At 36.0% G+C, this 16149-nt stretch overlaps 1 protein-coding gene across 3 annotated transcripts in view; it reads left to right on the top strand.

Annotated features, from left to right (window-relative positions):
- The window catches only part of cfap58 (cilia and flagella associated protein 58), a 70705-nt gene that overhangs the window by 10584 nt on the left and 43972 nt on the right, over window positions 1–16149 (top strand). For all 3 annotated transcript variants that reach the window (XM_056730691.1, XM_056730699.1, XM_056730709.1), the window contains exons 8-11: window positions 507–589; window positions 1662–1853; window positions 6775–6936; window positions 8242–8388. In XM_056730691.1, the coding sequence (XP_056586669.1) occupies window positions 507–589; window positions 1662–1853; window positions 6775–6936; window positions 8242–8388 (584 nt within the window). The remainder of the gene's footprint in view (window positions 1–506; window positions 590–1661; window positions 1854–6774; window positions 6937–8241; window positions 8389–16149) is intronic.

Below are 16149 nucleotides of genomic sequence, written 5' to 3' on the forward strand. Positions count from 1 at the left end.
TCTTCAGTTTTTAGTGGACGTCTCCAGGCTCTGATTAGACTGAGGGTGTTTGGATGCATGATGGATGGACTGAGAATCCCGTTGTCATCTTAATCGGGGTTTCCACGGTGATGGATGTTGTCATCTTAATCAAGGTTGGCTCAGTGATTGATGAGATGAGCTGTGACAGCGGGGTCAGTGAGCTGGCTGTCTGAGGACCGGGGGAGGCGGGGTCATCTGAGGAGAGAACATGGAATGGCCATCTCACATGACAGCGCAACACAGGATCTAGGCACCTTTCTCCGTGTTGGCTCTCCGTCTTAAAATGTCCCAGTTCTTTACCTCCTTCCGCCTGCAGGCGCATAATGGGCTTTTGAATTGTGTGATTATTTTATTCTGGTACTTCAGGGGCTGATGAAAGTGCATTTGAAAACAACCTTATTAGCAAAGAGCCTTGTAAATATTAGAGTTATATTCGCGCTTCAAAAGAAGAGCTGTAAATGTTCCCTTTTTGTTTCTTTTTGTAGAAATGGAGAACTCGAAAAACCAGACAGATATAGACAAGAAGGCTATAGATGAGCTGGTGCGGGAGAGAGACATTCTGAATAAGGTTTGTGGACGGACATGTTTTACAAATCTTCAGAACTTCGGAAATAACAATAGGCCCACTTCAACCGAATTGTTAAAGGGACAGTTCACCTGAAAATTGAAATTCTGTCTTCATTTACTCACCCCCAAGTTGTTCCAAATCTGTATACATTTCTTTGTTGTGATGAACACAGAGAAACATATTTGGAAGAATGCTTGTAACCAAACAGTTCTTGGCCACCATTGACTACCACAGTGGGAAAAATTGCTTCATAAATTGATTTGTTCTGCTGAACATAAAATAAGATATTTGAAAGAATGTAGGAACAGTTCTGGGGCACTTTTGCTACTATGGTAGTCAATGGTGATCAAGAAGTGTTCTGTTACATTCTTTTAAATATATTTATTTGTGTTCATCATAACAAAGAACTTTAGACAGATTTGGAACAAATGAGTAAATGCTAACCCTAAAATATTTATTTTTGGGTGAACGGTCCCTTTAAGACAGACGGAACAGATTCACAAAGAGCAGGTTCTCTATTCCCCATAGACTTTTTGTGAGTCTGGCCTGTCGGTCCATGGCATTTTTTTTCTAAGTTTCATTGTCTACTACCACCATGTCTGTTCCAACATGCATCTTAATAAAGTTTTTTTTGCCTCCGGGTTGTTTCATTAATTTAAGCTGATGCTACAGCAGCAACAAGTCCAGATTGTATTGTTAAATTTAGTTCTCCCAAAGCTTCCCGACGCCGCTGCGGTGCACAGATGGATTTAAAAAAAACAAGCGAAGGTGTATGATGTTTCTGCTGACGTGCTGAATATTGCATCGCTATTGTGCCTATGAACACCACTGGATATTCATATTTAATTGCACAGGAGACGTTCTGTCTCGCAAACGCGCACGCCGTGGCATACAAACATGGCTTTTGCTATCGGCTCACCTTGGAGAATCTGTCCTTTGATTTGTGGAACAGGAATACATCACAGAATCAAATCCTCGTTCTCTCACGCTTTGGAAAATCTTGAGTCACTTTTGCTAAGTATATTTACAAATTGATCTTTTGTTAAAACTCTCTGTGTGTCTGTGTTCTCAGAACACGATCAAGGCGGCCAACGAAACTGAGAAACAGCAAACGCTCGTCAAGATACACGAGCAGTCGAAGAAGACCCTCGAACAGGAGATTCTGAACTACAGGGACGAAGCCCAGAAACAACGCAAGATCATCTATCAGCTGGAGAAAGAGAGAGATCGCTACATAAACGAGGCCAGCGATCTCACCAAGAAGGTACAACGTGTCCAAAACACACGCTGCACGTCAGCAATTTGTCTGTCCAAGCTGGACGCAAAAATGGGGCGACGTGACATAATCGCTAATCTTTGCCAATCGCTCTCACACACACAGTGTGTCAAAACACAAACTAAAATAAGGCTCTTACATCAAAAGTTGCTGAATTGCAAGTGTCTGAAAGGGCCTGTTCCCTCGTGGGACCCCTCAATCAATGATCGAGTGATTGGACCTTTGATGATATAGGGACCTTGCTGACTGAATTCAGGAGACCGAAAATTACTAGTAGCGCCCCCGCACACACAAACACATGGTGCTCGACGAGCGGAGAGTCATTCTCGTCTTGGTTTTTGCCTTGTTATCCCTTTAGGCATTTTTTCATTCTGCGCTCCTTCAGCGTGCATGTGTGAGTCATTTTACTGATGAGTTTATAATGCGGTTGCTATCGCAACAGTGTGTGGCTGCCGATCTGTGCTCACGGTAACATTCAGCCACTTAGGTTTAGTTCATAATGGCCAACTATCAAGATAAGTCGAGTCAGGAGTGCCATAAACAGTGTAGTAAACATTCCCAACTCGTGGTATTTATGTTTGTAGCTGATACTACATCTCCTGTAGAAATAGATTTGGATTAAAGGGACAGTTCACCCAAAATAAAAAAAAGCTGTCTATTTACTCACCCATAATGGTGGGGCCTCACCAAAAGATTTACTGAAATCTTTTGAGAGTTTTAACCGGTTAGAGACCACAAATATGAGGAGAAAAAAATCGTAGATTTAATCGTTTTGCTCCTATATTGTTTGGTGCGCCGTGACAGAAAACCACACATCAACAGATTTTCAAACAGAGTTCTGACTATGAACACAGGAAATCTCGCAAATTCTCTTGAGATTTCAGAATACGTCATTTATTATTTCACTTTAAACTTTGTTTATTATATATGTGTTCAATAAAAAACAAATGTGTACATATAACCTTTTATGTTATATAAAAAATATTATTCATCGCTGAGAGCGTTGTGTAAAGCATTTAAGGTGGCACAGCATCAGATATTATTTTATTGCAACTCAAATATTGTTGTATTTATGTCTTCACAGTAATTCCAAAAAGAATATTAATACAGTTTTGTAAAAGAAAGATGCTGACATTATCAACACCGAAACAGTCTACTTGCATCACTAGCTCCACTGGACCTTCCCTTATTTTTCTGTTCCACCTTAAAGCATCCGCTAACTCGTACACCAACCACTACCGTAAACGTGCACATAGCCTGGTTTTTATTAAAATTATTTGTAATGCTTTTGACAGAAAATTGACAGAATAAAGAAAAGGGTTTGTTGAAGTGATAACTAAGGTTGTTATACTTTTGTCAGCTGGCTTTCTTAAAGGGTATTGTTTTGTTGACACGTGACAATCAAGAGACTTCTTGTGCGTTTACCACACACATCAGGATTTCTGATCGTAAATATTCAACATGTTGAATATTTAAGATTCGCGATCTGGGAGGCTTCGATGTTCTTCCGATCAGGTTTATTCACTGTTAACACACATCACACCACAGCGAAATCTGATAAGATAACCCTTATAGCCGTTTAAGATCATCAGGACTTGACTGTCGGAAGGTGAGAAATCGACCCGATTATCTTTTGTTGTGGCCCCAGCATAAGTTGTTTCAAATCTCTATAAATTTCCTTGTTCTGATGAACACAGAGAGAGATATTTGGAAGAATGCTTGTAACCAAAGAGTTCTTGGCCAGCATTGACTACCATAGTAGAACAATTTTCAATGGCAGCCAAAAGTGCTCCAGAACTGTTTGCTTTCCTACATTCTTCAAAATATCTTTTTTGTGTTCAACAAAACAATTGTGTACAGTATTCAAAATAAATGTTTAGTACTATGGTAGTCAACAGTGGCCGAGAACTTCTTTGGTTATAAGCATTATTCCAAATATCTTTCTCTGTGTTCATCAGAAAAATAAATGTATACAGATTTGAAACAACTTAAGTGTGAGTAGATGAAGACTTTGAATTTGTATTTTTGCTGAACTGTCTTCTACGCTGTTTATGGCACTCCTGACTCGATTTATCTTGATGTTTGGCCATTATAAACTAAACCCAAGTGGCTGAATGTAACAGTGAGCACAGAGCGGCAGAATGACAAAATTTTCATTTTTGCGTGAACTGTCCTTTTAGTAGTATATTTCAAGTTTAGATCAACAATATACTTGAGTTTTGAAGGAATATTTATATACCCACAATATTAATATTTATATACCCATAATAAAAAAAGGATTCACCCTCAAACCTGTTTGACTTTCTTCTGTGCAACACAAAAACAACAACAAAACACAATATAGATGTAGTTTAAATGACTTATTTTTCAAATTTTCTTGATGAACTGCACAGATAAATGGATATAACATATACATAAAAATAACTTCCAAAAAAATTTAATTCTTTCTGTATCTACTCAATCTCATGTCATTTTAAACCCATATGACATTTCTTTATGTGCTGAACACAAAACAAGATATTTAGAAGAATGTTGGTAATCAAACTACATTGGGCTTCCATTGACTTCCATTGTATGGACACAAAATCACTAAAACATTCACAGGTTCTGAATGACATAATTGGAAATAAATCAACGATCCCTTTAAAATGATAGATAGCTAAGATTGCGGCCACTTGTTTTTAGTTACTTTCCACAGCCTTGTCATTCTTTTTTTAGTTTGAATAATTACAGGTATTCTTTTAATTAAATGTTATTATGATTCACATCATCTGTGATGTTGACTCAAACACATTTTTTTCACAAATTGGCAAACAGTACTGTTAATTATAATTGCAGACTATGATGTGATGTGATTAAATTCTTTGTGTTAAAACAGCATGTCTTGAAGAGCGCTCTATGAAGATTTGACACACCTATAGCATCCTGTTAGGTTTTATGTCGAAAGTAATAGCCGGGTAATACAAATGTACCTTTTGTGTTCAACAGAAAAAAGTCACAAAGGGTGAATTAGTAATTAACTTTAGAAAATATATATTTTTGGATCTTTAACTTTCCACACTGATGCTCTAGTAACACATGCAAATATAGTCGCATGAAGGTTAGACTGCACAAAGTGATAATTTTGGAAGGGTAATCACAGTTTCCTAGTAACCAGTGGCTATTTGAGACACAGCATTGGATGTACTCTGCTCACATTTGTTAAAAAAAACGATCCTTTTGTTTTTGACAAGTTAATAATCAGATTCCAGGTAAAAAAGGTTCAGCTGTGAGAGTTAGTGAGGCTAAATGTTGAGAAAGTTTTTAGCTAATAGTTTTTCCTCCTGGGGTCTGACTCCACAGCAGCATGCTTGCAATTTTCAGTGAATAAATATTTTCCTGACTACTGAAAAAAGATTATAAATGAGATCTCGATACAACAAATACACCTAGTTTCAATTATGCAAAGGTTGTTTTCCATCGCCGAAACAAATCAAATAGAACCGTGTAAGGACTTTATCATTCACAGAATGGCTAACAGCCCTGTTTAAAAAAAACAGCATATGGTGGTTTGGTATGTTTTAAAGCTTGTGCTGTTTTAAGCTGGCTATATGCTGGTCTTTAGCTGGTTTAAAAACATAGCTCAGCATATGCTGCTTTTTTAGGGAGGTCATTTTAGGGAGGTCATAGGGAGGTCATTGCTAAGCTATCTTTCAGCTTTTCTGAAGTATTTGAAGTTGCCATTTGATGCCGATCCGCTGTTATATCTCACATGATGAGAAAACGTTTAGATACGTCGACAAGTACTTCTTTTACAGCCTAAAAGCATCTGCTTTTGCATAAATTATTCAAGCTAATCAATAAACAAGACAGAAAGATCAATTGCATGTTATGTTTTTTTAATGTTGATAGTTCGTCTGTCATTTCGGGCAATAAGACAGCTCATATCCCTGAGACGTTCTCATTACATTGCATCTACTTTCTACAGATTGACTTGCATGCTATCACCTGAAAACCACAACCATTCAAGGTCATTGTACAGCAGTATATACTTTAGCACTAAAGCCATTTACATTTGATTGTTGCTCTATAAAATAAACAGGATGCTTGTTCTTCTGTACATAAAAGGAGACCCTATAAGAAAACAGAAAGAATGAAAATGTGAGCGAACAGTGTCTGCAATCTTTCAAAGGTTTTATTAAAAGGAATCTAAACAGCCTGCTGCTTTTGTGTACTAGATATGGAAATGTAATCAAATCACATGGTACTGTAACATAATTACCATTCTTTCTCTTGCTTTGTTTCTTTGTCATCTGCCAGTCAGTCGAACCCTTCTTGAAACGAGCCATGACTCTGCGGTGAATCAATGATGCGAAATCACTCGATGAACCAAGCGTTTGTCATGTGTAGTCCTGTGAAGCGAAGGAATTTAGATTGATTCTTAAAACCGATGACGGTCAAAACATTGGGATGTTGACAAAGGAACTACCTATGAATTGTGTAACATTATATTCTAACAATTTGGAAGCTTAGAGACAATTAAATTCACTATTTTAGTCAGAAAACCTTTCCTTATCTATAATGATGTATGGGTATATTTTTTATTTTACAATTACCCCTGTATACATACTGTTTTATGTGTGTTTGAATGACGTGTCCGTGCCGTGTCCTGTCATTCAAACATATTCTGCTTTGTTTGCAACCTCTCGGTGAATAAGGACATTTGTTAAAACATTTGTATTGAACCCATGATCTTGGCGTTGCTAGCGCCATGCTCTAACCACAGAAACAGAAGGAAAGCAAAGGTTTAGCTATTAAAAAATCCATTCTTGCCGGATAAACAATACCAGAATGCACCGCAACAAACAAATCATTATAAAATGTTTGCATTTCACACAACGTTTTAAAAACATTCTCTCTGCATCTACAGGTTCTGCAGAACATTGAAGACATCAAAATGAAGGAGATGCAGATATTTGAATACAAGAAGAGAATAGCCGAGTCTGAAACTAAACTGAAGCAGCAACAGAATCTTTATGAAGATGTACGGACGGAGAGGAACCTCTTCAGCAAGAACCTTATTGAGGCCAAGGTAAGCGTGTTTAGATTCTCTCAAGACAGATCTGTTCACAGTAAGCACATGCGAAGAGGCCAATAGATCCGTTGGGTGACATCTTTGGGAAATGCTTCCAACAAGAGCCCATGAACATGGCTGAGGTGAACATTAATCTTTGTCCAGGAATCTACCTCTACTTGTATGTAGGGAATAGGAAATAATAGGTAGACTTTCATGGTGTGCAGGCCTAAAAAATATAATAGCAATTATGTGAACTCTTACCGTTGTGAATTAATATTTGGAAGTAAATCAAATATATATATATATATATATCCTGTATGTGAAGAGTTTGGATTCTAAAAGAACTCGTTTTTTTGTGATGATATCATGTTTTTATTGTTTAAGTTAGCTGTATTTTTTGTTATTATGACTTAAATCAAAACAAACCAACTGCAGTATGATTGATATTAGTTGGAATGCACAATAAAGAGTTTTTGATAAATATTATTTGAGTAATCTCATTTAGAAACCAAACTCTTTATATATACTCATACTATATATATATGTATATATATATATGTGTGTATACTATAATAATATCTGTATTAAAGAATTCAAAGGAATTAACAATGAAGGTTATCAAAGTGAAATGTAATCACCGTAAAGAAAGAACACATCATTTTTCAGGTTCATAGTTAAATATTTGTTTACTTCAGATGCAAGTGTGTTATTTTTCCATTTTTAGCTAAGTAACAAAGCTTTAGAAGATAGATACTTTGTTATTCCCGCGTGGGAAATAGAATGTCATTGAATACCTTGAATGCAATGCAAGTCGCTTTGGATAAAAAGTAATTCAATTTTTTAATTAATTTAGGTTTTCATTTTATATTTTCATAAGGTAACACTACCTTTGGTTTATTTTTCAGAAATAGTCATAAAATTAAATTTTGCTTCTTTAAGTAAATGCATGTTGATCTAAGAAGTTTTAAAAATTTGTACTGGAAAACAAGACATAAATGCTAAGAAATGTTTATTTTTTTGCTGTGGAGATGATGTCTTATGTAAAGTGTGGAAAACTCCACCAAGTATTTTAGTTTCTGCAGTCTGCAGCAGAACTCAGTTGTGAAACTCTAAAGATATATTTCTCATGTGTGAAAGCGTCTGTCCTTTGCTGTCAGCCTTACCTTGATGACCTATTCTTGCTCTGTTACCTTTATCTTACCGTAGCGAAGAGTCCTATGTGTGCGTTTGTGATTTGAGTATGTTGCTGTGCTTTTCTCTCACGTCTTTGTGTCTGAATTTGGGAAACCTCACACCCGCCTCTCCTTCCTTCACACTCAGGATCAGAACGTGGAGATGAAACGCAAGGTGAAGATCGTGAACCACATGTTTGACCAGCTTAAAGATGAAATCAAAACAAAAGAGGTTGCACTGGAGAAGGAACGGCAGGAGTTTCAGCAAGTTGAGAGAGAGAGGGAAACTCTTAAGGTAACTTGTTTCATGCATGTTTCTCAACCTCACTTTTTTCTCTATGCCTTAAATACGGTCTACCATTAGGCTGCTGTTTGCACCCATTTTAATGTGAGTACTTCACATACTGAAAAGTGTAAAGCATACATAAAACAACATTCTGAGTAAAACAATTCACGGCATGTAAATCCACTGTGGAAAATAAGACACAATATCCTGAATTAATAAGAAGAAATTCCATTCTATTATTAATAATAATAACTTATGCAATGTAGTATATACATAATAATATTAATAATAAATGATATCATAGAATTTAAAAAATTTGAATAATAATAATGATTATTATCATAATTATAAATTCTTATAATTATAACATGTTATTTCAGTTTATATTCAGTTTTTTTTTTTATTATTATAATTTTTGAAAGGCCCTACAACATAATGCAACATAAAATAACATCAAAACAGTAAAACACTACTTCACAGATTTTTTTTTATTTAATAATTTATAACGGATGTTTCATCTACAGTATATTTTGAATTTCGTACTGCATTGTGTTGTGGTGAAACAAAATGGACAGTTGCACAATACATGTATTGTTCAGCCTTCACAGAATTGACAAAATTCTAAGTTTTTAAAAATGTGGAGTGTTTTATTTTAAATGTAGTCTTGCATGTTGCTTTTTCACTTATTTTCATGATAGGAATAAACTTGTTGTGTTGGAAAATCTTGATCATTTTGGGACTCAACTGTTATCTTATTACTCCTCATAGTAGTAATATAAGATTTAGCAAAGCAATACTATCAGGATTAGTTAGTTCTTATAAGAACGTATAGTACATATTATTTGACTTTACGGTATAATGAGGCTCAGGTGTAGCTGTATGTGCGATCTTCAATATGAATTCTATGTAATAGACTGGTCACTTTCGTTATATCTGTTCATTTGCGGTATGCAATATGACCAGACAGCATTAGAAAGGTAACCTTTTCATTCATCTGCGTGAAGACATTGTTCATAATCCTTTCATTAGATCTTTGTGCGTATCAAATGGAAAGGCACAATTCTGCCTCTCCCTGCCAAAATCTTTCAATATCACCCTCACAGGATAAAACTGGAATACCAAATAGGATGAGTCAAAAAAAAGAGAAAAGAAATAAAGGAAACACAAAATATCACTTCATATTTTATGACAGAAATATATAATTATACATACAGTATATATTGGAGTTCAGAGGGGGCTTTGACTCCAGTTCAACAACCAACATGAAAGTCTTAATGAATATGCAATGCTTTTTTGGCAGTTATTAGAGTTTTAAATGATATATGACCTCGTTCTGAGGTCTACACCGGTCTGGTCAGACTGGAGGTTATTCAGAGAGAAAAAGACAAAAGAGAGAAAGGAAGAGAGAAACTGACTTATCGAATGAATGACAAGAGGTTTGATTGATGGCGCACATTTTTAAATCTTGTGTTAGCTAATCTTCATTGATATTTATGTGCATATAAAAATGATGAGTTGAGATGTTCATTTCTGGGACACAGTGGAATATCTTCATTAGTCCGAACAGATTGTTTGGAGATTGTGGACCAATGGTCTGAACAGATTGTTTCAGAATAAAAGGTTCCTCTAAATGGGATGGAAGGTTTGAAGTTCCGATGACAAGGGTAAGATCACAAGATAAAGAGATAAAGATAGTCGGTAATTTTCACCAAAAAACGATGGGGTGATCAGGACCCTGACAGAGAGTCAGAAGAGTTTTTTTTGCGATTATTAACAGCTGACTGTGAGTTATTCTGTTTTACACAAAGCTAAGCAATTTAGTTAATAAATGGATGTTGAATAATGATTTTAAGTAAAATATGTGAAAATGAACTTAGAAAGAAATCGGGACAACATAAGTATACAGTGACCTGTTAAAATGTTTGATTCTTCATTCTTTCTTGGAACACAGATGAAAAGATTTTAAATCATTCATGTGTACTGGTGAATGATGACATCATGATAGGTTTGAATCCTTGAAGCTTGAACGCTCCAAAATCCCCATTCATCATAATTGCATGGAAGAGAGCCACAAGGACATCAAAAATTACCGCGTTTGTGTTTCTCGGAAGAAAGTATTTCATTAGGGTATGAAATGTGAGTTAAAGAAACAGACTTTTTTAGTTTAATGTCCAAAGGTAACTTAAAAATTCTGTCATAATTTATTAACTCTTACGTAATTCAAAACCGTGTAAATCACAAAAGAAGCTATTTTGAGAAAGTCTCACAGTTTTTTGTCCATACAATAGAATAGGTCAACATTCAGTTCTTAGAATGCCTTTATGCTATCCGACTGCATTAAGTGCCACGGAAGATCCTTTAAAGCGTGTGCGGTTTGTGCATTAGTAAAAGCACATGGACCGAATTCATTAATAAAGCAAAATAGGTCTCAAGGGCTAGTGGGCAGCTACCCAACTAGAACAGATTACCCAGCATGCCACAGGAGGTGCCGTCTGCCACCGTGACCGGTTCTCAGGAAATATGACGGCTGTTATGTTAACCTTTCTTTTGAACCGTGAGGCGAAAAGACAAGATGCCCGATGGAAGAGATGGAGATATGATAGAGTACTGTAGAAGGAAACATAAGGGAGAGAGCATACAAAGCAAAAGTAAAGTCTGCGAACTCTACAGACACTCTCATCAACATAATCTTTGGAGAGCAGGCTTCTCCTTTACTAATCAAAGTAAGAGGCATGGTTGAGCTGAGCCCAATGTTCCCACTGTGGATATTCCCTTACTAATGAACGAAAGCCACAGAGAACGTTCGAAAACGACCAGTCATCAACAAGCCCAGAAGAGCACTTGCAATTACTTCCAGAGGACGAGAAGTTTCAGGAAAGTTTCTTTGGTAAACATTCTCGCCCGATAAGTACAATCAGTTAATTCACAATCACGAGGGCTGAATCATAAAGACCTCTGCGTCCTGTTGAGAAAAGGGCTTATCACCAAAAGTGGAATTGAAAATTGGTTTGGACTTGGATGCATGTGCTGAAGTGCCAGATCTAGACTTTATCTAGATCTTGGTGGTGTTTTTTTGTATCTTTAACAAATTGTCTAGTTGCTATAACCAGTAACATCATGACTAACTAAAAGTCACATGATATGTCTTTAATATCTCAATTATTTCCTTTAGACATCAGTGAGATTAAATGGAGAGCGAATGGGAAATGCTTAAAGGTATTTTTAACCCCAAAATGAAAATCTTTCATCATTTACTTCCCCTCATGTCATTCTCGAACAGCATGAGCTTCATGTGTCTGTAGAACACAAAAGAAGATATTTTGAAGAATGTTGGTAGCCAAACTACATTAGACCTCATTGACTTTCACTATATGGACACAAACTGTGACATTTCTCAAAATATCTTATTTTGTGTTCCTGAAAGAGTCATATACAGGTTTTAAACAACATGAGATGCATTAAGGAGAATAGTTATTTTTGGGTGAATTATCCCTTCAAGCCTCCTACCGTATATCTGAACAGTTTTAGGAGAAACATCTGAGACTAATTTGATAAATAATACAACGAAGAACCCCATGAAACATCTAGTGCCACCTGAATCTTCCTGTTCTTCCAGCATTTAACATATTTTTTAAAGTAAACATTTGTAGGCATGACTTTACAAAACAAAAGCAATAGGAACTTGAATAGACTGATAGGACAAAAAATCAAAGCAAAGGAGCTCGACAAGCAACTAGAGAGTTGGAGAAATGATGGAAAATGGTAATCTTTTATGTTTGGAGGTGCTGTAGGGACAGGATGCAGAAAACTTTAAATTTATAGTGAGTTCACTGCAGGCTTACGTAACCCTCCCTGGCATTTCCTTTCCTTCACCTTCATTCATTTGTTTTCTTGGTTTCCTCGAGCCTGTGTCTAACCCTTTGCCTTTTATACTCTAAGTGTACAGGTGCCCCACAGCTGCAATTTTCCCTCAGCTTTCTTCTCTGGATCTTGTTTTCCATCGCTCCTAAAAACCAAATTGTAAAGTCAGTTTTTATCTGAACAAGTCCAAGAAGGATGAAGACAAGCTTTGCATTTTCAGACCTTGTAATATGTGATTTTTTTTTATTTTCCTAAAGTCTAGATATTAGGGGTGTAATGGTACCTGTATTCGTACCGAACTCTCACAAGTAACATTCCAAATATATTATCATTCCTATACCCTACTTCCTTCGAAGAGCAAAGCCCTTGGAGTCTAGACGAACAGGGCATTTGGTGCCATTATGTAGAAGTTTGGAATGCACTTGACAAAGGGGGCGATGTCATTTCCTCATTATCTTCAGCTGCCATGTTCCCGTGACACCAAAGCATTGTGTCCGTCAGCAGATGTCGCTGTTTTAATTGCATAACTTAAGCATTTGCAAATAAACATTCATAATATGTTATATAAAATGTAAACACTCATAGAAATAAAACTTTATAAAATATAAAATGTATCGTTTATTTGCAAACAGTCAGGTTTTATGCTTAAGTTATTCCTTTAAAACAGGGACATCTGCTGACGGACACCATGCTGCGTTGTCACGGGAGCATGCCAGCAGAAGATAATGAGGAAATTACGTCGCTCCCTTTGCCAAGTGCAATCCAAAAGTCTACATAATGCAACCAAATGTCCTGGGTTACGTTTCCCGAAACCTTCATATCACTATGTCGCTCTTAAGAATATATCGCTGCCCCGTTATGATATAATGTAGCATTTAGAATGTTTCACGAAATGCAGCCCTGTTCACTCCAAAGTCTAAACTCTAAGGGCTCTGCCCCATGAAGGGAGCAGCTCATAGGAATGATCATTCCCATCCTGCATTCTCCTTTGGTTCAATGATCTCTAATATTCTCTAGTGCCTGAAAAGTTTCAATAGTTTAAACGAATCGCTTCCGAAGAGTCATTCGTTTGCGAGTCGTCCAGATCACAATTAGGCGCCCGCCTCCAATTTTTCTATGCATGAAAAACCCTGGTTATATATATATTTTTGTAGCTAGATATATTTTCAAGCAAAATTATTTAGCTTAACTCAAAAATGAAACAATTAAGCAGCTGAATATAAATAAAATACATTTATTTTACAATTTATAGTCATTTCTTTTTTAAAGCTTGCGTGAAATCTCACAAACCTTTAGATCCGGGGGTGGATTCACGAAACTGTTCTTTAAATAAAATGTTACATTGTTCTTAACAGTGGCTGCGCTTGGAGTGGGCTATGGGGGCTGTAGCCCCGAATGTTTTCAGTAAAGCCCAGAATGTTGAATTTCCTTGCCGTGTACGAATCCCTTAGGGGCCATTTACATTTAGTGTCTTTTGCGTGTCTACCTATGGGCAAATGTGAGTTGGTCCTTCTTCTTGGAAAAAAAAACATTTATAGTGTAAAAACAACACTACTCTCCAAGCAGTTTCTGTGGCGTAGTGAGTGAGACGCATGACAAGCTGTCCTGACGCTACATACTGTATGAGTGTATCCACCTTTTGCCGAACTACATTCACATCACATATCATACAGGCATTTATTTCAACAAAATAAAGAAAATATTAGAAAATGGCAAAACAGGTGTTTATAATAAAGTGTATGGAGAGGTTAAGGGTAGTAGAGAGGCCTTATTAGTTGTCCACTATTTAATAATTTGAAGGGGGTCACATGACATGGCTAAAACGAATAAAAAACGCTGTATTTTTCACACACAATGAATGTTTATATCTCCTCTTTTTCCCGCCTCTCTGAAACGCACAGATTTTTTACAAAGCTCATCGCTCTGAAAAGCGAGGTGTGCTATGATTGGCCAGTTAACCAGTGCGTAGTGATTAGTCGAATACTGCAAACGTGTGACGGAAATGAAACGATATTTGGAACATCAGTTTCTAAAGCAGTTTTACTGACAGGTACGCCCACCTTACTTGCGTATACATTTGTGCGGTAGATGTAGATTTGTGGGGGTGTGGTTACACAAGGCGTTTCAGGCAGGTCTGGGTGAGCATTCACTTTTAGATAGAATTCATCTTTTGTTCCGACACTTTAATTACTGCAATTTTACTGGAAATCTGATTGGGCTACAAGTGCACTGGCACTTTACAGAAGAATAAAATGACACAGGCTTTTTAATTAATCGTGAGAAAAAGTGTAAGAATTTAGAATACAAAACATAGCTAACTGTCATCTTAAAACCGAATTTAAGAAAATATAGGGCAAGAAGAATTTTCTTCTTAAGAATGTTTTGTAAATCCGGCCCCTGAATAGATATGCCTAAATGAATAAAATTAGTTTTGTAGACAAAAGTGTTATTGTGGAAAAAGATTACTTTATTTTTATTAGCCAACCGTATTATAAATTTAATTTGACTAATTTAATTTAACAAAAATGTGTCTGAAATGGGCGAAATGGCTCAGAAAAAGCATCAATTAATAGCTCGGCATAGACAGAAGTTCATTTTCACAGTTCAGGATCAACATTTATAAAAACAGATAACTCAATCTTCAAAAATCATGTCTTTTTTAATTGTGCATTTCACAATTAATAATTACAAAAAAAGAAACACAATGGAGCAAACAAACACAACCAATCCTGATAAAACCATTAACATTTTTGGACATTTTTAATAAAAAAAAGATTTTTGCATATAAACTCGTAATTTCTACAAATTCTAGGCAAAGGGCTAAAGATCCTTAAACATAGGGTATTTAATAATGTATGATAATTATTATGAATTATAATTTGTTTTGATCACAATGTAATTTCCAAATTTGTATTATTGCATAGTTTTGATGAGTTCACAATTATTCGATATGTGAAGAAATATGAATAAGTGAGTAAATTACCTTAAACCTTTGAACTTTTAACCTTTATTTTTTATGTATAAATTACGACCCCTTATAACTTCAATATTGTTATTTAGTTTTTAGCTTGTAATAGCTTTTTTCTATGAAGTTTAGCTATTAATAACTAATTTGAATTTGATCTCACATTAAAAAAGCTTCCCAAAGTATGTTAATGTAGAAAGTGATATGTTTCATGTCACCGGTCTCAGTCACCCTTCGTTCTTTAAGGAATTCGTAATTAAGCTGTAAGTGGTTGGAAGCCTTTTAGCGTGTTGTCAAAAGTCATTTAGTCTTTCGTTCAGAATACTGTTTTCCCTTCACGAGATGTCATTTGCCTCTTGCTTAAGATAGAATGCCACTGAATGTGAGAGATTCATTATTCAATAAAGTTCTCAGCCATGTGTAGATGGAAAGAGGAGGAAGCACATGCCATTTGCACATTTTCTCATAAAATCTTAATGAATCTCATTTATTATTATTATGGGATGTCTCTCGGTTAGTCTTGGGTATGGTGGTGAACTGAAGAGAAGCAAGACGATGTTCAGTTCGACAAGCTTCGGGCAGATTTTGTGGTTGACTGAGTGAACTTCTCACCTTTTTTTGGATGACTGGGCTTTGGTTTTTATTTTGGGGTTTAAAGATGACAGGTTGAAAAACATCTCATTATATTGTAATTGAATGCACATTAAAAATCTGGGATTTACATTTCATTTAAACTTGTAAATTTTGGAAACCATTTTAATGCAAATAAAAAAGAAATCATTTTAAACAACATTTTGTGGCATGGATCATGTTAGCTGTGATGTAGGAAAGGTCAGATTTACATGTCTCCATTGAAGCACACAGGATGCTCTGTGGAACGTTCTCAAAACATGTTGGGATAACATGGATCAGCAGGTTTGCACAAACATGTGGGTCAGTCCAGC

Source organism: Triplophysa dalaica, chromosome 2 (genome assembly GCF_015846415.1).
Source record: "Triplophysa dalaica isolate WHDGS20190420 chromosome 2, ASM1584641v1, whole genome shotgun sequence".
NCBI classification, from domain to species: Eukaryota; Metazoa; Chordata; class Actinopteri; order Cypriniformes; family Nemacheilidae; genus Triplophysa; species Triplophysa dalaica.